General features: G+C 34.9%; 1 protein-coding gene across 7 annotated transcripts in view; it reads left to right on the forward strand.

Annotated features, from left to right (window-relative positions):
* DIP2C (disco interacting protein 2 homolog C) overlaps positions 1 to 25,999 on the forward strand; it is a 593,021-nt gene that overhangs the window by 500,617 nt on the left and 66,405 nt on the right. For all 7 annotated transcript variants that reach the window (XM_052001629.1, XM_052001630.1, XM_052001631.1 and 4 more), the window contains 5 exons: positions 6,736 to 6,847; positions 6,981 to 7,090; positions 10,465 to 10,595; positions 20,592 to 20,760; positions 24,558 to 24,728. In XM_052001629.1, coding sequence (XP_051857589.1) covers positions 6,736 to 6,847; positions 6,981 to 7,090; positions 10,465 to 10,595; positions 20,592 to 20,760; positions 24,558 to 24,728 — 693 coding nt within the window. The remainder of the gene's footprint in view (positions 1 to 6,735; positions 6,848 to 6,980; positions 7,091 to 10,464; positions 10,596 to 20,591; positions 20,761 to 24,557; positions 24,729 to 25,999) is intronic.

Consider the following 25,999-nt stretch of genomic DNA (forward strand, 5'->3'; position numbering starts at 1 on the left):
TGGTCTTTTCCATTTAACCTAATATACTCTTTAAGTAGTTGTTTTCTTCAATGCACTTTTGTATCTCCTTTTCCATATGACCAATTCTATTTTTAAAGCAGTTTTCAAAATTGTTGATTCTATTGTATCATCATTTTTTTCCCCAGTTGTTGTTCTACTCTCTTATATGATTTTTGAGCTCTTCTATGAGTTTTTCCCTGGGTTTTAGACTTCTTCCCTTTTGTGTTTTGGTTTTGCCCTATAGATATTTTGACATTGTTGTCCTCTTCTAAATTTATATCTTGGTCACCATAATAACTTTCAATGCTCAGATTCTTTTTGGCTTATGGTCTTTTTCCTTTGTTTCAAATTTAAGCTCTGCTCCTGGGATAGAAATAGTACTGTCTTAGACTTCTTGTGACAGTGGCTGCAGATCCTAGTTTTTACTTATTCTCTGATGCTTATGGGGGAACTTCATGTCTGGTGCTACATTGAGGAGATGGGAAGATAGTGGCTAATGTTGCTGGAAGTTGTAGGGGTCTAGCAACTTATCTGGTACTGAGGCCTGGGGGGAGGGTTCTGCATTTTCCCCCAGGCTACACTAAAGGGCTTGGCAGTCAGGCCTCTAGAAGCTGCCTATGTGCCCAGGACTGTGCCAAAGGACATGGTGATTCCCAGAGCAGAAAACTCCTGACTCTCTTGGCTATGCTAAAGCACATGGGGCTAGGAGAACTGGTATTGGCATTTCCCCATTCTACTTTACTGGATTTCAGGATCTTCTGATAATTTGCTGAGCTAGGGCTTGTTGCTGTCTTACTGAAAAGCTACTTGTCCTGGACTGTATCTTACCTTTGTCTGAGCGAAATGGACCCCATTTCCCCAAAAAAAATCTTCCAAGTTTCCTGGACTAAAAGATTGGTTTGCTGCAGTTCCTTGCTGGTTCTGCTATTCCAGAATCTGTTTTGAATGGTACTTTATGATTACCCAAAGGTGAGCATGGGAGAGTTATAGCTATTCACTGCTTGTTTTTGTCATCTTTGCTCTCAGAAGTAGTCTCCAGGCTTCCTTTTTTAGTGTCTTAATATTAAATGGTAATCAACTCCAGAATTCATTGCCTGAGGGGCCAACTTTGTGGTGACAAGCCATTTCATGTTTAGCTGGGGTATTCCTTAGATAACAGTATGACCCCAGCTTTTTTATTTTGGTAGAAAGTGGACTTCCCTCTAGAATAACCATTGAGAATACCTCTCTTATGTGCTGTAAGTCTTTGCCTTAGATTAAGACAAGCTAATTTTCTTCATCTCCTTTTTTTGTCCAGAGGCATGCCTAACACAGAGAGATTAGTTCCTAGAGCTATTTCAAGGCCATGTAGAAATACAATTCAAAGGGTATTTATTAAGTGCCAAGTTTTGATGGTGGTGACACAGACAAACAATAAAGTTAGAAGGAGCACATTAATGGACAGAAGCAATAAGGACATTATGAATATGTTGAGGATGAGGTGGAAAATCCACAAGGGGATTATTTGGACTTTGTCACTCAGAGATCTGGTCTAGGGAGAGATTCAAGAATCATCTGCTTGAGAGAAGAGAAGTTGTAAGTTTGATAGACTATGAAAGGAGAGCTTAAAGAGAAGAAAGGAAATATGCAGGAGCAGAAGATCAAGAAGATTGTGTGGCAAAGGAGACAAAAAAAGATCATTTGGAGAACTGGGAAGAGTATAGTAATTCTGAACTTAGGGGAGGCTCTATATTGTCAAATTACACAGAAAAATCAATTCAAATCATTTGTTTTGTTTTGTTTTGTTTTGGGACAAATGCCTGTGTGTTCTAGATAGAGATACAAAGACTAAAACAAAACAGTTCCAACTTTCAAGGTCCTTGAATAAGATAAGAATAAGATCTTGAATAAATAAAAATCATTTATTATGTAATTGTTATGTGCAAATTGTACTATGTACTGGGAAACCAATGGAAAAATATTAAGACAGTCTCTGTTCTTAAGGAGCTCACACTCTAATATAAATTCTAATGTTAACCTTCATATATATATATATATATATATATATATATATATACATATATATATATTTGCCTTTTATACACACACACACACTTACTCACACATACATATATTGTTTATATATGTATGTGTGTATTATAAAGGTTTCACCTGCAATGGCAAGACATCTTGTAATGCATCATTTCCATTGATAAAATCTTGCCAATTTCTGATGCTAGACCATTTGGAAATGGCAGATACTTTGAAGGTAAGAACTGACTTTTCTGGGTCTTCAGTAACTATAGCTGCAGCTCCCACAGAAGCAGGTCTGGGAGGTGGAGGGAGGGTGCCTTTTTTGGGTTTAGTTGGCTATCAGTTGCACTTGTTAGTAGTAAAAAAGATAGACCCTTTTCACACTGATCTTCTCTGAAGGATGGTTGTACAGCTCAGTCTAGAAGAAGCACTAGGGGTTTCATCTTGGAGGAGGGAATCCAAGGCTATTGAGTTCAACATCATGAGCAGTTTCCATTAGATTCTTTTGAAATGGTATGTTTTTACTTACCTGGACTATGCAACCTTCCTCTTCTCCTTCAGGGTCTGAATTTACATTCTACCAGAGATATAGATATATAAAGAAAAATCAATGCAAAATAATTATGGGGGCACTAATAATTAGGAGGAATCAAAGAAGGCCTCATGTGGTCATTTACATCTGAGCTGTACCTTAAAAGGCACTAATGATTCCAAGAGGTAGAAGTGAGATGTGAGAATAGTGTATGCATAGGAATCAGAATATCATGTACAAAGAAGTTAGTTTGGCTGGAATGTATTATGTATGAGGAGGAGTGATGTGAAGTAAATCTGAAGGGACATATTGGAAACAGATTGTGAGAGGGTCTAAATGCCAAATTAGGAGGATAATGATTTATAAAGGCCATTGGAATTGCCAGCTATTGGTGACCAGTGAGTGAGCTGTTTCAGAGTATTGATGTGGAAAACAAGTTTCAAGGTGTGGCAGGAACAGAAAAGGTAAGGAAATGTCAGTTCTGAAGGCAGAAGAACAAAGAAGACTTCTTTTCACATTAGTGAGAATTGTTTGTGGATAGATACAGAGGATACAAAGAATTTATAGAAGTCGAGATTTGGAACAGGCCTTGAGGGTCACTTTTAACCTAAACTGTTCATGAAAGGTTGCATGCTTGATTAATGGTCATCCAATTTTTTGCTCAGAGATGTCTTAGGAGGGAGACTTGTTATTTTTCTAGGCAGCTCAATCCACTTTGGGAGTTCTCTGATTGTTAGGAAGATTTATCTTAGTATCAAACCAAAATTTTCGAGATGTGTCTTCTGGATCCAGAGTAAGTATAATCTCCTTCACAGAGTTAGACCTTCACCAGCCTGGTTGCTGTCCCTTGGATATTCTCCAAATTATCAGTGTCCTTTAACAGTGATACCCAGCCCTCAATCCAACCCTCTGTATAAGGTCTAACAGGGACAGAGTACAGTGGAACTTTTGCATCTTTGTTTCTGGAACTATACTTCTCTTAATGAAGCCCAAGATCTCATTAGTTTTTTTAAGTTGCCACTTATACTACTGTCATATTGGAACTTGCAGTCTACTAAAATCACCAGATCTTTTTCAGCACAACTACTCTCTATTCATGCTTCCATCTACTCCTGTCTTTTTTGTGAAGCTAATTTTTGTTAGGTAGAGGTAAGACTTTAAATTTATCCTTACTGGATTTCATCTTATTAGATATAACTTCATCTGTCAAGGGCCTTTTCAAATGTGATGTTGCCATCCATCCACTGTGTTAGATGTACCTTCTGGCTGTGTATCAGAGGAGAGATTAAGTACATGACAGAGTGGGGTATATGGTTGTTGGAAACAATATTATGAAAAAGATATCATAGAACAGACATGGGGACCGAAAGTAACCTTAGAGAAGTCTAGGGATACCACTTCTTTGACCAGAGGGAAGAAGTAGACTATTGATAATAATACTAAGTTTATAGGGACAGATTTAACAAAACTCATATTTCATTGAAATAGGAAGGCAAGTTATCTTTGTGGAGATGCTCTTGGGGGCTTGAAAATAGAGAGAAAAATCTGGAGTAATCACTCTAGGAAATGAGACTATAAGTTGGTTACAGTACAAGAATTGTCAAGTGACACTGAGGGCTCACCTGGGCTTTCTGTTTGAGCCACAGTGAAATGAGACAATATTTCTTAAAGAAGTTTTCTCTGATATGTCAAAAACATTGTTTTCCTTTTGTTAGCTGTGGATAAATATTTCTGCAGTGTGTCCTGATTGAATATGAGTCATTTTGGTGTATTATCTTCTGGAAGAGAAGCCAACAGGATTTAATCAATCAACAAATATTTATGAAGCCTCAACTATGTCTTACACCTTGTGCAAAATACGGGGTACACATTTACAAAGAATGAAACAATCATTACAATATGAAAAGGTCTTAGATTCTAAAGGGGAGGAGGGGAGAACAAATACATGTGAAAATGTAGTGAGCATAGCATATGTGATAAATGTATGGAACAAGGAAGTTTAATTGGAAGGACACTAACATTATAGAAAAAGATTAGGAATGATTTTGTGTAGAAGATTGTATTAGAGATATGTCTAAAGAGGAGAACTGTTCATTGAGTTGGGAGTGAGGATGCAGTACATTTAGTAAATGAGGGATGGCCACCACAAAGGCATAGAGTGAATGATGAACAAAAAACACATCAATTTAACTATCTCCCAGAGTACAGGGGAAAAAATAATGTCCAAATGAAGTTGGAAAGATAGGTAGAACCAGGTTGTGTTGGGTTTTGAGTCAATTCTAAATGCAATAGGAATCCACTAGAATTGGTTGAGTAAGATGATCAGATCTTTCTTAAGGAAACATAATAAGCAACTTTATGTATTGGGCAAAGAATACTATCTCAAATTTAAAGAGCTTTTTTGAGAATTGAAGGAATAGTTATTGCCTGACAGGTGGAGATGACATTTAGAATAAGAATAATATAGAGATAATAAAAATAATAATAGCCTCTTCTTTCCCCATAGGGAGCAGTTCATTCATATGTCCTTTTTTAAGAGTTTGAGTTGTCAGGTAAAGTTCTGTTCAACTCAACAAATATTTATTAAACTCCACTATAAATCAAACATTTTACCAAGCCTGTGGATACTAAGAATAGAAAGTGACAGACTCTGCCCTGAAATATATTACCAAGAGGATGTAATGTAAAAACACATACAAAGCTATACAAAATGATTTTAAGGGTGAGAAAAAGAGTATTAACACTTTGGGTCATTAAGAAAGGAATCTTGGAGGAGTTTCACCAGAGCTATGCTTTAAAAGAAAATGATGGATTATAAATAAGAGGTAGAGATGACATCTCAGGTGCAACTAGGATAAAGTGCCAGACCTGGAAACAGGAAAGCTCATCTTTCCAATATGGCCTCAGATACTTACTTGTTTGCCTTGGTTTCCTCATCTGTAAAATTAGCTGGAAAAAGAAATGGCAACCATTCCATTGTAAGAAAGATCAAGAAAATCCCAAATGAAATCACAAAGAATCAGACATACCTGAAAAATAACTAAACAACATGATATTCCAAGGATGGAGATAATCCCATATTCTACTATTAGATCTGACATTGATAGAGTGAGAAATTCACATGATGAGTTTTCCATCATGCTTTATCCTAACATATTTAGATTAGGTCTTCTCTGGGAAGAAGAAATTGCTCTCCTTAACCCATATTCATTAGTAAGAGCTTTGGTTTGTTCATATTAGGCAATGAGACATCACTAAGAGTGGAAAAATCACTGCCTTGGAGGTCAAAGAGTCTGGTTTTCAATCCCAGGACTGTTACTTACTACTTATGTGGCCTTGCACAATTTTAAAAATTTATTCCTGTTTCTTTATCTCTAAAAGGAAAGGGTTAGAGTAGCTTATTTCCAAAGTGCCTTTTAGTTCTAAAGCCTATCATTACACAGAATGTACACCCGTATATAAATTCACACACCATAACTATATATTATTCCAATATAATTTACCATTCTCTCTCTGTATCTTGCACATACTTATACAAGTATTTCTCATTAGCAGATGAACTCCTTAAAGGCAGGGATTTTTTTTATCTTCTGTTTTGGCACATATAGTAAGCACTTGATAATTGCTTGTTGATTGGCTGATAAATGCAAAGGTGTTAGACTTTTTCACCACAGAAATCCTCATATTTAAATCCCAGTTTCTTAAAATGTGGTCCATGAACTCATATGGGGTTTCATAAGCTGTGGGGAACATAAAATTATGATTTAGCAGCAATAAATGTTTGACTTGTTTACCTATCTTATATACAGGGGGTCACATAAAATTCTCTTGGGCGAAAGAGGGTCACAAGTAAAAAAAAAGTTGAAGAAAACTGATTTAGGTAATACTGTACCTTGCACATAAAAATATTATTAAATATTTGTTATTAAAGGCAGCTAGGAAGTTCAGTTATTACAACATTGGGTCTCAGTTTCCTCATCTAAAATGAGGATGATAATAATAATAGGACAAGTCTGTGAAATAGACACTATTATTATCAGACTTTAAAGTAAATAAGTAAATTAATAGCTGATATTAATTATTCTATTTAATTTGATTTTTACTTATTCATCCTTTTATTGGTTCAGATTTGACTTTCTCTCCTTTGACTTGCATGTTACTAATTGCCTTGTCATTTTCCTGCCCCTTAGGTGAGTCGTTCTGCTTGTTTAATGACAACACAACTAATATGCAAATTGTTAAGATCCAGAGAGGCAGCAGCAGCGGTGGATGTCAGAACGTGGCCCCCCATACTGGATACAGGTAATCAAATTCATCAATTGGCATTTACAATGGACTGTTTAGATCGCTTTTGAAGGTAAAATACTCTGCTTCTTTTCTTTGAATATTCTAAAATTGAAGCGAGACATTCTAAAGCTTCTGTTTTGATCTCCAGATGATTTGCCAAAGAAGCGGCCTGCCCAAATCTACAAACCTTCTAACCCAGATACACTGGCTTATCTTGACTTTAGTGTATCTACAACTGGAATGCTAGCTGGAGTAAAGGTAAATTTTACATTCAACACAACTTGCATGGCTCTTTCAGACCTATAAAGCTCTTTCTTTTGTTTTGGAGCATAATGTTTCACATAGGATCATATATGCAGAAGAATCTGTTAAAACCTTAAAAAGGGTAGTAAGTAGAAGAAAAGACAAGTGTATGGTACAGGCAGATAGAACACTACACTTGAAAACAGGGAGACTTCAGTTCAAATTCTACTTTAGATTCTTATTAACTGTGGGACCTTGAATACATCATAACCTCTCTCTACCTCAGTTTTCTCAATTCCAATATCAGGATAATAATGTTACCTATTTCCCAGCATTGTAAGTAATATTTCTGAAGCACTTTGCAAACTTTAAAGTACTATATAAATGCTATTACTTTTATTATCGATAATTTAGTGAATTGTTTTCATATCTCTCCTAGTATCCAGCCACGTATTTTGCACAAAGTAAGTGCTTGATTAGAAGGCAATATAGTGCAATGGAAAGACCTTTTCCAACTGTTTCTTCTCTCCCAAGTTCTAGGCTCACATTTCCAGCTGTTAGTTTGATCTGTTATCTGTTGCAATAAATAAAAAAACAAAAACACAGTAATCAAACTTGGAATTTAACATGTGCCAAATGGAATTAACATATGACAATTTATTGTGGCTGGCACTATCAGAACTTCAAAATTATTTCAGCAAGTAAGGACATTGGGCAAGAATCAAAAGGGAAAAAAAATCAATCACAATAAGAATAGATTAAGATAGACTAAACATGATTAATTATCAATTCAACTGAAAAGGACTGGCCTGGGAATAAAAATTCATTTCCCCCAAAACACTTCACTTTCTGTCCTGTTGATGTTGTTATTAATTTCAATCATATACAACTTTTTTTGACCTCATTTGGAGTTTTCTTGGCAAAAATACTGCCATTTCCTTCTCTAGCTCATTTTACAGATGAGGAAACTGAGGCAAAGGGAGGACTTAAGGTCATACAAGTAATATGTGTCTGAAACTGTATTTGAACTCAAGTCTTCCACACTCTGGCTCAGCACTCTATCTACTCTGTCATCCAGCTTCCCCTTTCTCAGTACTACTATCCTACTTGTTCCAAAAGCTCAAAACTTTGGAATTCCCATTGATTTTATCTTCTCCTTCATCAAGTTGACATATATCATTGATTTTATTTCTTAGTCTTTTACCCTTCCTTACTTTTCCAATTCCAGTACCTCACTCTAATTCAGTTCCTGATCACCTCCTCATAGAACTATTATAATAATCTCATAATTTATTTCCCTGTCTTTAGGCTTTTATCATGCTATTCTATCATTCACAGCATTGTTAGCCTGGTTTTCAAGCAGTAGCACAACTTGACTTTTACCTATATGTACAACTTTATTTCACTTTATTTTCACAGTTTGTACTAATAGCCAATTTGGCTTATGAGTTGTTCTCTAATCATATTGTGTCTTTCCTACTTCTATCAGAGAACCTTTTTACTTGCAATCTTCTGTGTTTGGAAGACTTACTTTACAAGTTTGTCTGTTCAAATTCTCTTCTTCTTCTTAACTTAAAGTGATCTCTCCCTTTCCAAATCTCTCATTTCTACATTTGACCTTTCCTATGTTTTTATCACATGTTGTTCATTCAATTACTTAAGCTTTAATAGTGTAAAACTATACTAAGACTTGGAACACCCTATATTATGTTCAATTTATTTTATCTTACTAGATTACAAGCTCCTTGAGGACAGAGGTTGTGATATTTTTAACTATATATTTCCAGCACTTCCCATAATACCTTCAACCATGTAGAAATTTAAAAAATTCTTAATGAATTGAATAAAATTCTGCTTTCCATTTAACATCAGGCACCTGCTTTAAATTCAGTCAATTCCAGGCCTAATATTGTCCCTTTCTCTATTGTATTTCCTTCCAGCTGGCTTGGCTGGATAGATGGCTTCTTCCAAGAAAATTAATTGTTTTGGTTGTAAATTACAGTGTTTGTCTGCTATGCACGGAACATATCATATACTGATTGAGGGTCTAGTGGCAAGAGTGTAATTTTGGATTTGGCTGAGGATGGATGCCCAGGTGCATCATTACTGGTAATGTTGGAAACAGGGATCATAAGGTCCTTGATCCAGAGCTTAGAAGGAGATATTGGACTCCATCTAGTCTAATCCCTTGTTTTATTTTAATTTTTTTATTAAGGAGAGTAGAGAAAAACATCACATTTATCACATTTAATATGACTTTGTAGGTCACTCATATTTGGAAGCTTAAAAATCGGGTTTGTGATTGCTTTTTCTATTTTGTACCACAATTTTTTGTGAGGCATTTGGGGTTAAGTGACTTGCCCATGGTCCCACAGTTAGGAAGTGTTAAGTTTCTGAGATTGGGATTGAACTCAGATCTTCCTGACTTTAGAACCAATATTCCATCCACTTTGCCATCTAGCTACCTCACTAAAAACTTCTAAGAAACTTCAGGAAAGCACAACCATCAACATGGTTCCATTATTCTGGAAGAATGGGAAGGTCTTAGATGAAAAGGAAACTAGTTGATTGTTTATCAACAAATAGGAGAACCTATACTTCTTAAGAAATCATGCTTTTTTAATACTAAGACCAAATAGCTACCCTTTACTCTGATTCCTGCTGTATAAAATTGGTCAAAAGTTTGTTCAGATCTTTCATCTTCACATCTTTGCATATTATAGCAGTACTAAATATATCAGGATTTAACAATTGACTATTTTCAATCCCATTATCTCATAGCAACCCTGTAAAATAGGCAGAGTAGCTATTAATACTATCATCTTAACAGAAGAAGAAACGGAGGCTGAGACAGGTGAATTGATTTGTTGAGTGTGAAAAGTGGTAGCAAAACACATTTCTATACATTTTTTCCCATTCCACCCTGACCTTGATGAATAGAAGTTTTTTGATATTTTTTTTGGGGGGGAGGAGTGAAAAGAAACAATCACTGTTATATCCATATCCCCTTTCTATCTAATACATAATAAAAAAGAAAAATAAATAATGGGGGAAAACAAATCAAGGGGTTTTTCCACTTTGTCACAATCTCCTAAGTAAGAATAAAACAATAGTGAAGAATACCTCTCTTATTCCCAAATGATACTTCCTTGTGTAACTGGGCATATCTGCATGTAGATGCCAGTTACATGATGCAAGTGGCAGAGTACTGGCTTACTAACCCATCAAACAGGGATGAATTTCCAGATGTTTTCAGTGGGTCTAATAGTAGGTCTCTCCCACTAACTCCAGCACAACTTCAAATTAGCTGTTAGAATCGCTATCCCAGGTGCTGAAAGGCCTATTTTTATTAGGCAATGATTTTAGTTGATTGCTTTTTTGTCTTATAGATGTCCCATGCGGCCACTAGTGCCTTTTGCCGTTCTATTAAGCTGCAGTGTGAACTTTACCCCTCTAGAGAAGTGGCTATCTGTTTGGACCCTTACTGTGGGCTTGGGTTTGTCCTCTGGTGCCTCTGCAGGTAAGATTCCTCTGATTTTTAAGGAAAAACACATTTTTCTTAAGTGTTTTCTTAAGTGTTTTTAAATATCATTCCTTAATTTACTCAGTGAACATTTATTAAGCACTTATATGCAAAAGCACTCTTATCACTTTAGAAGTGACTAAAACACTTCTCTTCTGGCACCAACCATAGGTATTCCAGTTAGAACAATTACAATTTGAAAAAACAAGCAACCCAGAGTAATTGCAATATTTTAAAGATTTTGCTGTATGCCAGGGTATATTAGTGCTATGAATAATAAATGATTTCAGAGGATGTAGCTTAAAACATTTAGGTTTTCAGACATTGACCAGTTTGGCTTAGCTCTATGTAGACCTTCTTGATGAGAAAATAAGAACAGCAGTTCTGGTTTTATAGGGCATTTATGTCTTCATTGGGCTAAGCATTAATAAATCTCAAACCCACAGAACAGCTGTGGAGCAATTTGTCTCCCCAGCAAACTTTTATGCCTGAAGTTTTCTGAAATCAGCAAATGAAGCAATGCCAAATTTCCAGGACTATTTTTGTGTTTTTCTTGATTTCAGTCATTATGGTAAACAAAAATACCTCTGAAATTAATTTTTATATTTGGCATATATGGTAGCTTTTAATTTTGTCCAATTCCTCCTATTCTTCCCCCCTTTTGAGTCCCACTCCTTTATTTTATAAATGGAGCTAAGCCTCAGATGAAGAGGTTATTTGTTCATAAACTCAGATAAGTAGTAGTAAATAGTAAAACCAGGATTCAAATTGAGTGCTTTTGGTTCTAAATCTTATGCTTCAGTTTTGACTATATTGTGGTGCCTCCTAGAATACAACATATTTTGCTCAAAAATTGTGACCTTAGGACTGGTAAAAAGAAAGGTACAAAAGTTATAGCTCCTTCTGTTCTCTAAAATTCTCTGAAGAAAAGGAACTTTAAAGAAGTTATAAAAGAGTAGAGACTGAGATATGAACAACCCTGTTCTTCAGTGCATAGGTTCTGGAACATCTAGACCTGACATTTCTAAAGCAACAAATTGTTCAGGAGCATATAAGGATTTTTTTGTCAGTGTACTCTTGCTATGTTTTGGCAAGATATTTATTTTGCCAAAGACCCAACAGTGACTAATATACACAACAAGGAAAGAATAATTAGCAAATTTATGACTCACGCTTTCTGCTTATTACATTCTGTTACAAGGACTAATTTTTGGTTTCCTAGAATAAATATTTCTACCTTCGTCACTAGTCATTAGTAACACACACACACATACACATTTTCTCTCTTACATATGTATGTATGCACATCTACATAAAGAGATTTCTTAAGTGTTCTTGAATATCATTAATTTATTCAAAGAATATTTATTAAGCACCTGTTATATGCAAAACATATCAGAAGATAGTTTAGATAAGATACAGTTCTGGCTTTCAACAAGTTTACAGTCTAGAAAATTAAACTTCTCAAGAGCCAATCTCCATTCCCCCCTTTCCCCAATATTTCTGAAAATTCTGAAAATTCCTGTATTTCATGGAGTGGGGGGGAAACAGGTAAGAACTTTTATCAAAAGAATAAATCAGCCATCAAATAGATGAAATCATTCTCTTTTTTATAAATCTTTTTATTATTTTTAAAATACATACATAGACAGTTTTTGACATTCACCCTTGCAAACACCTTGTGTTCCCAATTTTTTCTGCCTCCTTTTCCCCATCCCCTTCCCTAGATGGCAAATAATCAAATATATGTTAAATATGTACAATTCTTTTATACATATTTCCACAATTATCATGATGCACAATAAAAAATCAGATCAAAAAGGAAAAAAAAGAAAAAAACAAAATGCAAACAGATGACAACAATGAAAGTGAAAATACTATGTTGTGATATATACTTGGTCCTCTCTCTGGGTGCAGATGGCTCTTTTCATCACAAGCTCATTGGAACTGGCCCGAATCACCAATGACGTCATACTCAAAGTGGGACATTTTGTGCTCAATCAACTTCATTTAGTTTTTCCTAATGTTAGTTACTCATGTTGTACCATAGTGCCTTGTATAAAGCAGTTACTTAATAAATGCTTGTGAATTTGAACTGACTTCAATAGCACTGAAAAAGAACCAAGGAAATAGAGCTAAAAAAGAAAATTCTGGAAGTCCTGTGTAAATATTGGGAAGAAATATGATCAACTTTAACTTTCATTTAAGAAATTCCACAGAGGAGTATTAAGCATGTTTGACACCCGACTCTGAAAACATAACAATCTTTGATTGTGAAAGGGTGACTGTTTAAAATAGAATTGCTCCAAAAATCATGCAAGGCAATCCAATTAAGTCCGTGGTTAAGCCTTTTTCACAAATGGATACTGGACAAAATTTTGTATTAGTAAAAATATTATGTTCTAATTCTTGTAAGTAGCTCAAAAATGATAAGAGGTATAATTTCTCCCACTGGATAATTATGATTTATGAGATACATAAAGCATATGCTTGTTAGACCTTGTCCCTATTACCTTGGTATATGATCCCATTTTCAGCCCAGAAATTGTTCTCTTATTATCCTTTCAACAGAAGTAAATTTTCTATTATTCCAATTTGTTCCTGCTTAATCATGCTGCCTTGGGGCTTTAGTCTGAGTTAACACACCGGCTTACAGTACTCTAAAAAGGTCTTATTCAAAGTCACAATGAAATATAGATTTCTAGGTTGGTCCTGGAGCTATTCCAACACATTACTTGAATTCTATACATGGTACACAAAGTGAGATTCAGAAAATTGTGGCTACCTTTAGAGCAAATCCATGGTAGCTTACATGCAACTTACTGAAATCAGAAATCACCCCTTCTTGATTTTTGTCAATTTGCAGCATGTCAGATTACTAACATTGTAGAAAGGGGATATGCATTTGTACATGTTAGATCTATGAGGATTCATTACAAATTTTCCTTTTAACAGCATTATTAAATATCCTTGCCCAAAACCAAAACAAGGATCTGAATTCAGTAATTCACATTATAGGTGTGATCCTGGTAGAATACAATCTATTATCCTGTCTGTCCTGTCTCTTTTTTTTTTTTTTTTTGCTGAGGCAGTTGGGGTTAAGTGATTTGCTCAGAGTCACACAGCTAGGAAGTGTTAAGTGCCTGAGACCAGATTTGAACTAAGATCCTCCTGACTTCTGGGCTGGTGCTCTAGCCACTTCTTCCTCTAGCTGCTCCCTGTCTCCCTTCTTTGAAAAGGCAGTGACACTGTGGAAAGCAAATCAGGCAGAGGAGAAAAAAGACCAACAATAGCTTTCACAAACGGGAAAAATAAATGAGTGTGGCAATCACTGCCAGCATGTAAACATTTTGGGGGGAGAAACGGAAACAAAGAAGTTAGTAGAAAATAAAACAAACCACATACAGTGTGTATGACCTCCAAAGTAGAGGTAGCATCATAGTAGTATTAACCCTCCTGTGTATATGATCTAAAATAGGGAGAATTTTTGCTTTCTAAAACTATGAGTGATTCAGACTCTAAAAATCACTTTTGGAATTCTACCATCTGTGAAAGATGATTACTTCTGAAGTTTAAAGAAGTTATCTTTATAAAGTGAGGATCATAGGCAAGTTGGCAAATAAGGTCGCTCTATATTTTAAGAGGAAGATCTGATTTTAAAGACTATCCAATCTGCCTTTGAACAGAGTTACTACTAAAAAATTCAGTCTGAAAATTTCACTATATTCAAAGAAACATCAGAGAATATTTATTCTAAATAGGATCTGAATAGAAATCCTATATTGGAAGATCTCAAATGATGGAGAGATCAATACCTCTCATTTTGTCCTATTTCACTTTTACAAAACTCAGTTAGGAAGATTTTCTGCTTATAGATCATAGATCTGTCTATATCTCTCAATTGTAGTTCTACCCTATGAATTCAAGCAAAATAATTCTAGTTCTTTCTTTATAAATGGTCCTTCAACTTAAAAACTTAAATTTTAAACAGAAATATTTTGAAACTACTAATATTCTCCATTGCCCCTCCACAGTAACATACCCCAAGGAATCTTTCTGTCTCTAGACTAAACACTCCTAGGTTCTTGCCATTGCACTTCTAATCACTTTCCTCTGAAGAGTCACTTAAAAAACATAACTCTCAGAACTATACACTGGCCTGACTTAGGCTAGAAGGCAGCAGAATTTTCACTTCCCTCTTTCTGAACATTTTACTTCTCTTAATGCAGCCTATTAACCTTAGCTTTGAGGGCTATTATGTTATATTCTTGACTCTTATTGTACCCATGGTCCACTAAGCCTCTCAGGTTTTTTAAACACAAACTGCTTCCTAGCCCTAGCTTGCCTATTCTGTACTTGTGCAATTAATGTTTTGAATCTAAGTATAGAGCCTTATATTTATTCCTACTAAATTTAATCTTATTAAATTTGGTCTGTCATATCCTATTGAGATTCTTTTTTGGAATTTGATTCATTTAGTAATTAGTCATCCATCATTCCTTTCCATCATCACTATATTTGATAAACTTGTCTTCTATTCTTTTATCAAATTCATCATAAAAATTATTTTAAAATAAAACAAAATTAGGAGGGACATATCAGTAAGTTTCTCTAATAAAAATATTAGTTGGTGCAGAAAACAGAGCAGTGGGTTTAAAATCAGAAATTCCAGATCTGGCCCTAAAAGCTAGTTAGTTGTGTGACTCTGGGCAAATCACTTAATCCGTCTGCCTTAGTTTTCTTAACTGTAAAATGGTGATAATAATATCAAGATTGTTGTGAGGATCAAATGGTATAGGTACTAATAATATATTTTAAAACACTTAGCACTGGCATATAGTAGGTGCTATATCAATCAATACTTATTCTCCCCCCTTCCCCATATATGAGCTACTGCCCTTTAAAAGAATCCACATACTATTTTTATTCTTTTGTTCTTTGCTGTTTCTATTAACCCATAGCATTATTTTAACAAATGTTATAATATCAACCTACTAAAAAAGAATTTACATGCTATTGGGGAATGGGGAGTGGGGGGAAAGAGGGGAGGGGAGGAGAGAGAGAGAACAACATATATAAGAGTAAATGTTGAAGGAAGGAGGGAAGAAGAAAGAAACATCCACTTATTAACTACCTTCTAGTGCCACATACTTACAAATATTATCTCATTTGATATTTAAAACAGTTTTGAGAAGTTGGTGTTATTATTATCCCCATTTTACAGTTGAGGATCCTGAACTTAGTAGGTTAAATGATTTATCTAGGATCACACAGCTAGTAACTGTCTGAGGCTATATTTGAACTCAGGAATTTATGATCCATAAAGTGGACCCAGGTTCACTATGCTCTACCTCTATCATATGGAAAATTAAGCATGGAGAGAATGCTAACATGGAATGAGATCAAGGAAGATTTCATAGAAAAAGTAGTACCTGCACTTGGTCTTAAGAGAAGATAGGGATTGTGAGAGGCAGAGATGAGAAGACTGATATTCCAAAATATAGGGACTGAATATATAAGAAGCATGAAGTATCACATTCATGTAGCAACTAGTATCCTCTAGCATCTGGCTGGAATGTAGTTTTTAAAGAGAAATAGTAGAAAATAAAGATAAGAAGGGAGATAAAAGCTAGACTGAAGGTCTTTTATCCAAGTCTAAGGAGTTTATATTTTATACTACAGGCAATAGGAAGCCAGGGGAAATCTGGGAAGTGAAATGATAAGTTCTGTGCCTTGGGAAGATTATTTTGGCAACTGAATTAAAAAGGGGAGAGACTGGAAACAATAAGGCCAATTTGTAGACTGATATAGAAATGAAAGAGATAGGTGATTAATGCCTGAGCCAGGTTGTTAATGTATGAGTAAAGAAAAGGGGACAGATGCTATGCTATGAAGCATGATAATTGATTATATATGAAGGTTAAGGAAAAAAGGAAGAGTCAGGGACAACTCCAAGGTAACCTGGGTGCTAGGAGAGTAGCCAAGTCCACAAATGACATTTAAAGGAGAAAGGAAGGTTGTAAAAAGAGAAATAATTCTTTCCATTCTGATCATTCAATTTGAGATGCCAAGGAACATCCCACAAGAAGAAATATCTCCCAAGTATTTATCAATATGTAACTAGAAAATATTAATATATTCATGATGGCTATCTAGATTTGGAAGTCATTTATGGAGAGACAATACATGAACCCATTAGAATGGATGATCTCCAGGGGAGAGTTTCTAAAGACAGAAGAAAAGAGAAGGTTCAAGATGGAGAAATATTTCTAGCAAAAGACAAGAGATCCAGTAAATGAGACCAAAAATTCAGTCAGCCAGGTGGTGAACCAGGAGAAAGCAGTGTCATCCCTACCAACAGAGGGGGAAAAAAAAACTGTCTCAGTTAATAACAGTATCAAAAGCTGCACAGGTCAATAAATAAATAAAGATTGAGAAAAAGGCCATCAAATTTAGCAATTAAACAATCACTTATTTTCAGTTTCAATTTCCTATCAGCCATTTTTGTTTTATTCTTCCAAATGTGAAGCGCATTCTCCATAAAATGCAAAATAAAGACTTGAATAGTTCTGTCTTCTTTTTTTGCTATTATCTTGTTCACTCTTACTCATGGTCATCTGCTTTGTTTGGGCAGCCTTTTGACCCTCTTGATGTCATTATCATTCATCATAATTCTGGCTCATTCTAAGCTTTAGAATTTCTGTTTCTTAGTATTCTTACAGGACCATCAGTCCTTTGTAATTCTCCCCCCTCCCAAATGCACACATACACACTCAGTTATATACTTTCGATTCTCTCATCTCCATGTCTTTGTCAGTGAATTTACTGAGCATTTGTCTCTTCTGTTCTCCCTTATTATAATCATTTTTGTTTAATGAGAATTTCATTCTTGAGCTTCTCTCATTCTTCCTGAGCCAATTCTCCCTGTAGAATTTTAGGTCAGGGACTCCTACCTACCTTTCTCTGAAATTTTTCAGAAGTGTTAGTAACAGCAAAAGCTCAAAAGAGATTTGAGATTTGAGTTCCAGTAATCTGGTTACTGTTGACAGGCAGCACACTTAGGGTGCAGTGCTCATCTTCAGAGTTTGTTTTCATTGAAAGCTAGATAACCACTTTCTCTAAACTGGCATATGTTAGAATTTTACTCCATTTCATCTAAGTCCTTTTGATTTTTAAGTTAGAACTTCTAAAAGCATTTTCACATCTATTACTTTATATGAGTGTCCTAACAAGCACTTGACATATAGTGAGTTCTGAATAAATTCTTAGTGACTGACAATAACATTGTTCAGTAGAGCAGATCAGAAACTGAGGTGAAGAAAATGTTTGTGACTTGCTCAGAGTCACACAGAAAACCCTTTCTTCTGATTCTTAGTCTGGTGTTTTACTGTTCCATGCATGGATTGCAATCAGGATTAAGTCGTGTTCTTCAGATCAGAGAGAAGACAACAGTGTGGGCAGGGCTTGAGATGAGGTGTGTGTTTCTAGTCCCATTGTGAAGTCTCAGTTTTATTTTTGACATTGTCATCTGGTTGTCTACTGAGATGCCATGATGCAACAAATTATGTGCTGTAAAATCACTACACATTCACTTGGGAGGAGGAAATAAGCCATTTATTTCCAAACAAATATCCTTGCCAGCCAAGCATGTGTGACAAAAAGGAGTATTTCACAAAAACACATGCAAGTTTAATGATGGATACGTATTCAATTAAAATGCAATTAACAATACTTAGCATTTTTCGTTTTCTAAGTACTTTATAAACAGTGACTAATCCTTAACACCCCTCATGGCTAGGTAAGTTTAGTTGTGGCCAAAGAGAAAGTCATCATTAGAGCTGAGTTTAAAATTCAGAATATACCTAGATCCCTATTCTACACTCAAGTCACCTCCTTCACATACATGTAATCAAAGAAAAGGCTTTCCAATTCCTAATTCACTTTAGGTTGAGAGCCTAAAGCTATGTATTGCCTGCAAACTTTCTCTCTGAGCATAAGATTTCCTCCATCAGCAGGACTAGTACTTTAGGGACTGGGAGAAAATAATTTAGGGTGAAAAAAAAGAGTTGTAAAAGCCATTTAATGTGCAGGTATTCTCATTTTTAAAAAAGTATAAGTCAGGAAAAAACCCTTTGCTTACTTAGGAGTTGCAAAAGATCTCTTACATCCACATTAATAGTTACCTGAAGTATTTATCTCAGGATCCTCCTCTCTCCTTCTAGGTCCTTCCCTGTCAGTTTCCCCAAATTATCAACAAGTTTCTAATTCAGTATGTTATTTTCCATTTGGAAAAAAAAATCTTATGGCAATTGTTGTTGTTTTAAAGTTGAAATATACCAGAGCAATATTTGAGTTTTCTTGCTCATCTTAAAAGTAAATGAAGGGAGGTCAATTTGATCAATGAAATCACAGGTCTAGTCCCCTCATCTATTATAGGTCTAAAATACTGAGCAAGATGCTTAATGCAAGGACATTGAACACAAGGACAAAAATGACATTTTATTATTTTGGTGTCTAGAAGGGAGAATAATATATACATATAAAACATGTATACGTGACTTAAACATATATTTGACTAACCAATTCACAGATTATAATAAAATCCATAAAACAGAATATAGTGCAAAGAGCATTCCATTCGGCTCAAATGACAGTTTGATTTCCAGCCTCTGTAATTATTAGTTATGTGACACTTTGGCTAGATCATTAGTAGCCTTACAAGTGATAGTATTAGTAAATTGGAGTCTAGATCTCAATCTGAAAGCACATAGAATAAACGAATTTTTGTCAGTTAGATTCCTTTAACAGACCTTTTATGAATTAAGGCTTGTTTTTTCCCCTCTTGGATGAGATTCTAAAATCTGGAAAGCCTATATTGACTATATTGGGGTAAAATTGGCTTTTGCACAGTGACATTTGATGATGCCATGAACCCTGCAGGCCTGCCTTACCTCTGAAATTCTTTACAGAAGAAAACTTCTTTTTATGTAACCCTTAGAAAAGGAAAGAGAGTACCTTCTTGCATGTGGCAATTAGAAGAAGATGGTTGACTTTGGATGATTTCTTCATAAATAAAAAGAAGTTGTAGATATTTGAATATGACATTCAAGAAACCATGAAAATTGGGCAAATGTGAATCCCTCATTTGTGCCAAATATAGTCCTGATTTCTTAAACACAATCAGTGTCTGAATATTTTCTTTCATTTCTCAAAATGTGTGTACTGAAGTGAAAATCTATATCTCATTCCTTGATCCTTCTTAGCTAGTGTTTTTGCTATTGTTTGGAAAAGAGGGTAAAATCAACCCTTCAAAAATAGGCTTAGAATAATTGACAGTTTTCCATCTTCCCAATTTTTAAGATCATTTTTTTTCAAGTATCATAGATACCACCAAATGTGAGAACTTTATCAAAATAGCATCCTTCCTGCTTCTGTAAGACTCTGGTTTACAGAGATAATACAGCAGGTTCAGAAGATGAAAAGCCAAATAGCATATTAGTTTAAGTAAGCTGTTTTAAATAAAGATGCATTTTGACAAGATCTGGCCTGTAAATCTTCAAAGAGGTTTCAGAAACATCATCTTATATGATTGTCTGTGAGGCATGTGGGACAGATCCTGTTCTTTGCACTTTGCAAATGGGGAAATCAAGACATAAAGGTTAAATGATTTCTTCACGGTTACACAAAGTTGATCATAGAACTGAAACTGAACTTTAGATTTTAGATAATGATATAGTTTGACTTTAAATTGTCTATAGATTTTCATTTCATTTTTCTTGCTAATATGAAAACATGCTTGCATCACTTGACATGTAAAAATGGATTATCATCTTGTTTGTCTTTGCAATGAGTAGGGGATGAACTAGAGGAAGGAAGGGAAAGAGTTTAGAATTCAAAATTTAAATAATTAAAAAATAATACTTATTTTTAATTAAAAGAAACTATCTATAGAGAATTGATCTTCTTCTGACCAGAAGTCTTTTGTTTTTATAGTGTTTATTCAGGACACCAGTCTATTCTGATCCCTCCCTCAGAGCTGGAGACCAATCCTGCCCTATGGCTTCTTGCTGTGAGTCAGTATAAAGTCCGAGACACTTTTTGTTCCTACTCAGTCATGGAGCTTTGCACCAAGGGACTAGGCTCACAGACAGAATCATTGAAGGTAAGTAATCCCATCTCTTTTTTCAAAGCAAGCAGCCCTTTCCACAGTACTTTTTTCCTGTTTTCCCTTTTGACAGGGAACATTCCTCATTGCAATCCTTGAAGGAGAGAAATTACATTTATGGAAGAACTTGGGAAATTATTAGTAAAACTAGTAAGAGTCTTCATAAAAGCCAGAATGCCATCACTTGTTGCTTTCAAACTCATCTCCCCATAAGACATTAGAAAAATCCCTATTTGAGAATTACCTAAGTTTTTTTTTTTAATTTCTCTTCCCTCACTATTATAGACAATTATAGACAAGAGGAACCAGAGGGCAGATCTCTGGGTCGTGAAATAGTCAAGATCATGGCTTCATTTCATCATTTTACCTCAGAAAGCTTGGAGTTTGCCATTGCTTCATGTGAATGAATGAGGCCCAAACATCATGGGCAAAGATCCAGCCTTGAAGCCAGGGAGAACTGGGTTAAAGATCCATTTCTGATGCACACTGGCAATGGGACCATGGACAAGTCCCATAACTATTTTTTACTTTAGGCAACTGTTTAACACTATAGAGTACCAAGAAGATGCTGACTTGAATCAGTCTAGGGAGATTTTTTACATAAGAATTCAACATATCTATAAAATCACAATTCTAGTCCTTCTGTCCATATTATGTGAAAAGTTCTGAGCAATCAATGGCATACATTGTCAAGTAAAGACCCTCACTGCTTACTGAAGGGGGGAAAAGACATATTTGCAAAGGAATTGTATGTCATGTGAAAGTATGAGAGATAAAAAATGTTATGAGATCACAAATGTGAGGGATTCTTTCTAGCTGGTAGGATTGAGAAAGGTTATGTGAAGAAGATAGTATTTGAAGAGTGAGTAGGATTTCATCTGGTAAAAGTTCAAAGGAAGAGGAACTATAGTGCTCTTAAGGATTTATAGGATTTATATCTAGAGTATGTGTAGATGTCAAGAGACCAATATTTCAAAGAATAGTAATGATTATTGTTTAAATCTCATTGAGGCTTCGCTTAAAGAATTGTAGAAGATAATTTGTTAAATTTCCATTTTATCTTTACCGAGAAGTGAGAATACCAATCCCCCTCCCCATTTAATCCAAGGATACCTTAATTACTTTATGTTGTCATGGCAAATTCAAATAGCTCTTGTTTCAAAAATCTACTGTAAAATAAATGTGAAGTTTTCTATTATTATATCTAAATTCAGTAATCAAGAGTCTCCACTCCTGAAATTAGTTATATTTGGGTCCTTTTTTAAAAAAAACAGGAAGAACCTTCAGAATTTAAAACACTTGTATAGGGGCAGTTAGGTGGTACAGTAGATAGAGCATCAGCTCTGAATTCAGGAGGACCTGAGTTCAAATCTGATCTCAGACACTTAACATTTCCTAGGTGTGTGACCCTGGGCAAGTCACTTAACCAATTGCCATCGGGGGGGGGGGGGATAAAGTCTGAAACACTTGTTTATGTATGCCCCCCAACGGGTCCCTAAAACCAAGAATGCCCAAAGAATGTAAAAATAAAAATAAAATCTAGAACAATGAATAACTGAACTGAGAAATCATATCTCTTAAGTACTTTTATTTTTAAATATAGGAACTCCTAGTTAGGCTTAAAGGGTGAACATATTATAGCTTAAAGTTCTTCATATATTATATCTGGAAAGTATCTAATATTAGCAGAAGTAATTGATAAACACATATTATAAACCAAAACAAACGAAGCAAGAATGCAATTTCCTTTAGGTAATGGGGCTTTTCATTCTATTGATCTTGTAAATTAAAATGTCCACACAAGGGAGTCCTTTCTGACATTGTTGGTTTATATAATGTATTCCCTTGGTTTCATCTTGAGCATCATTCATGATAGAGACATGTTTCACACAATTATAGATTATTTAGTATATCTGTGCATATATATACTTATGTATATGATGTAGATTGTATGTATATGCATAGAAAGAGAAAAAAGAAAAAAAATGTCAACCTATAGTCCCCAGAATTACATATGGATACAGCAAAGAAATTAAATATGGAATTATAAAAAAGAATTTTACATTATATATATATATATATACATATGCAAATATATGTATGGACAGTGTGTATTAGATATGTAGTATGTATATTATATATACACTTTGTATATTATATCTGAGTGTACATATAATGTAATATTATTACTTCTGAAGCCAGCAGTATAAATACTTTGTATACTGACACTAAATATAAACTACAAATAATTTTATGACTACTATAGCCAAAAAAATTGATTATTTGGCAGTCTTTTTTTTTTTTATTAGCCTTCTCATACTTTGCTGGTTCTAAATGTAGCAGACCATAGGCATATTCTATGGGAGTTTCAGATTTGAAGTCTTTCTAATTTGGCAAGGCTTTCCTGAAAGGGTCCAGATTTCAAATAACCATTGTCATTTGCATTAGACATTGAGGCAACAAGTAAGATCTTAGTAAAGGAGAATAGATTGTCTAGCTATGTTGAAATAGATTTCTCTGTCAAGCCTAATGTTCAGTATAAGAACAAGGAGATACACATTCAAAAGCAGCAATAGCAGGAAAAATTTACATTGTCAGAAAAGCCACAGCAGTACATTAGTTCCTTCTCAGAGTTGCTATGTGGAAATTGCTTTCCAAACTCTAAGCTATCACATAAATATGTGAGTTATCATTATAATAGTTTAATATAGCAAGTAAACAAAATACAGGCAGACACGCACACCTGTTCATGTCAACATTATCTTGAATTCTCTCCTTTTCTTCAGTCACAAGTGCATTTATTGGCAACCACAGAATGTAAAGAACAGACTGGCTTTATTTTGTGGAGTTCTCCTCTCTTTGTCCCTCATTTCCGTACCAGCAGACAACATATATCAGAGCCTGTGGTCATTCCTTTTTTGGGATGCCATCCAACAATTTTGTTTACTCTCAGTGTGAACTGTGCCAACCATTAGCACTGAAAGCATTCTGCGTGGCTCATTTGAATTCTTCCTCCTCCGATTTCTGGTGCTTTTGCTCACTGGACCTCATCTGACGCAGAAATATTCTACCATAAAACTATAAAGTGATTAATCAGAGGGAATATATCATTGGGTCTTTCAAGGGCCATAGGACATAAAATGCATGATCCATCTTTATGAAGTCATTGGAAAGGTCTTATTTCCTATTTGCATCCAGTGGGTTTGGATTAAACCCATGCTTAGAAATGTACACGTACACACACATACAGTCATGCTTGTAAGGACATACACACAAACATTTCATCAGGCTTCTTTTCCTGTTTTTTGCCAGCCTTGAATTACCTTCTCAGAAACATTCATTTTCTCTATTTCCCTTGCTTCACTTACTTTTCTGATGACCTTGAAGCTATTTAGAAAATATGTTTGCTGTTACTACTTCAGAGGGGCAGCCCAGAGTAGAAGACAGATAGCTGGTCTTGGAATCAAGAACTACATTCAAGTCTTGCCTCTTGACACTTATGAGCTAGCTATGTGACATAAGCAAGTCAGTGAATCTCTCTGAGTCTTTGATGGAGAAGATATCCCAGGTTTTTATATTATCCCTTTAATTTTGAATTTCATTAGGTGTTTTGAACAGATAGTCAGTTCTCTCCTAATGCAACAACATTGAATGACCATATAGTACTGGATCTTTGCTGTGTTCTTGTATCATTGGCAAGTAATGGGATTCATGATTTTAGATCCATGATTTTACATAGAGATACCCAAGTGTGAGAATGCCTTTCCAATCAATGTCATTATTATGATTCCCAGGCAAGAGGACTGGACTTGTCCCGAGTACGGACATGTGTGGTAGTGGCCGAAGAACGCCCTCGAATAGCCCTCACACAGTCATTTTCAAAATTATTTAAAGATCTGGGTCTCCATCCGCGAGCTGTTAGCACATCGTTTGGCTGTAGAGTTAACCTGGCGATCTGCTTACAGGTAAGTTTCACTAGTGTCGTTAGGTTCTGGAATAAAGGAGGTGACAAGGGAATGTTAAGTACATACCACAAATCTGAACAGTTTTTGACATTTTTATTATTTTTTTCTGGATAGGATGCTTAGTTAAGGTTTTTGTCATTTTTTCAGTAAATGTGTTTGACTGATACATGGGTGTTGATTTTACTATTTTTTCTTACAGATTCACATTTGTCAGTAATCATTATTCATAATGGGTATTCTTAGCATTCACCCTATCCTAGAATCTTTTAACTTCAGTAACAGGCGTGGCAGTTTGTCAGAATTTATGCTGTCTATTTTTCTAAAGAATAGACACTTGGAATAATGTATTTATGCATCCTGTATCCCTGTCTCTTTAAACGTTTGGTGTGATATAACTAGGTAAATGATTGTTTTTTAAAGAATTAAATCAATTGGAGGTTCAAATATCTCCTGTTGTATTGACAATATGAATCACAATCTCAGTTTAATTTCCTTGCCTTAATTGTTAAGACAGACAGATCCCTGAGATAAACATTTATTAGCCTTTATCTACTAAAGAAAATCTGATTTATTGTCTGTCTTCTTCATTAGTGTCCCTTCCAACCATATTTATAATCTCTACCTTTCTTTAAGCTCTTTTTTTTTTTAAGGAGACACTCCAGCCCATGGAAAACCTCAAATTTCCCAGAATTAAATCTAATTTTAAAAAAAGATAAAGATAGTTCATCGTTCCATAAAGTTCTTTACAGTTAAGTTCCTCTAATTTGCCCTCATGGTATAGAGCTGTAAAGTTCATTCATTCTGTTGCATTTTAAGAAGAAAAGCCAAATAGTGACTTGCATCTTTCTCATTCATTATACAAACCCTGTGCTCTGTCTCTAAGTGAATTTATTTTGCTTAATTTTGCCTACTTGTTAACAAAGGCATAATTTTGTTGTTGTTGTTGTTTCTTTCATGGAGTAGGAAGAGGAGGAGCAGCTAATGATAGCGTTGTCTCCCCTCCTCCATCAAAAAAAATTAAGAAGTAGAGAGGGTCTTGGAAGTATTTTTTTAATACAGAGGAGAAAACAGAAAGAAGACAAAAGGAAATAAGACCAGCAGGACAACTTTGAAAGTAACATATTAAAATTTTTGTATACCTTAAAAAAAAGGTATACATAATAGATTAAGATTTTTTATATGTGATTGTATATTTTGGTTCTACCCTCTATGTAGAAATGTTTTTTCCTCCTCTTTCTCTCCTTCTCCCTTTCTTTTGCTGTTTAAGTTCA

The sequence above is a fragment of the Antechinus flavipes genome, chromosome 5 (assembly GCF_016432865.1).
Source record: "Antechinus flavipes isolate AdamAnt ecotype Samford, QLD, Australia chromosome 5, AdamAnt_v2, whole genome shotgun sequence".
NCBI lineage: Eukaryota > Metazoa > Chordata > Mammalia > Dasyuromorphia > Dasyuridae > Antechinus > Antechinus flavipes.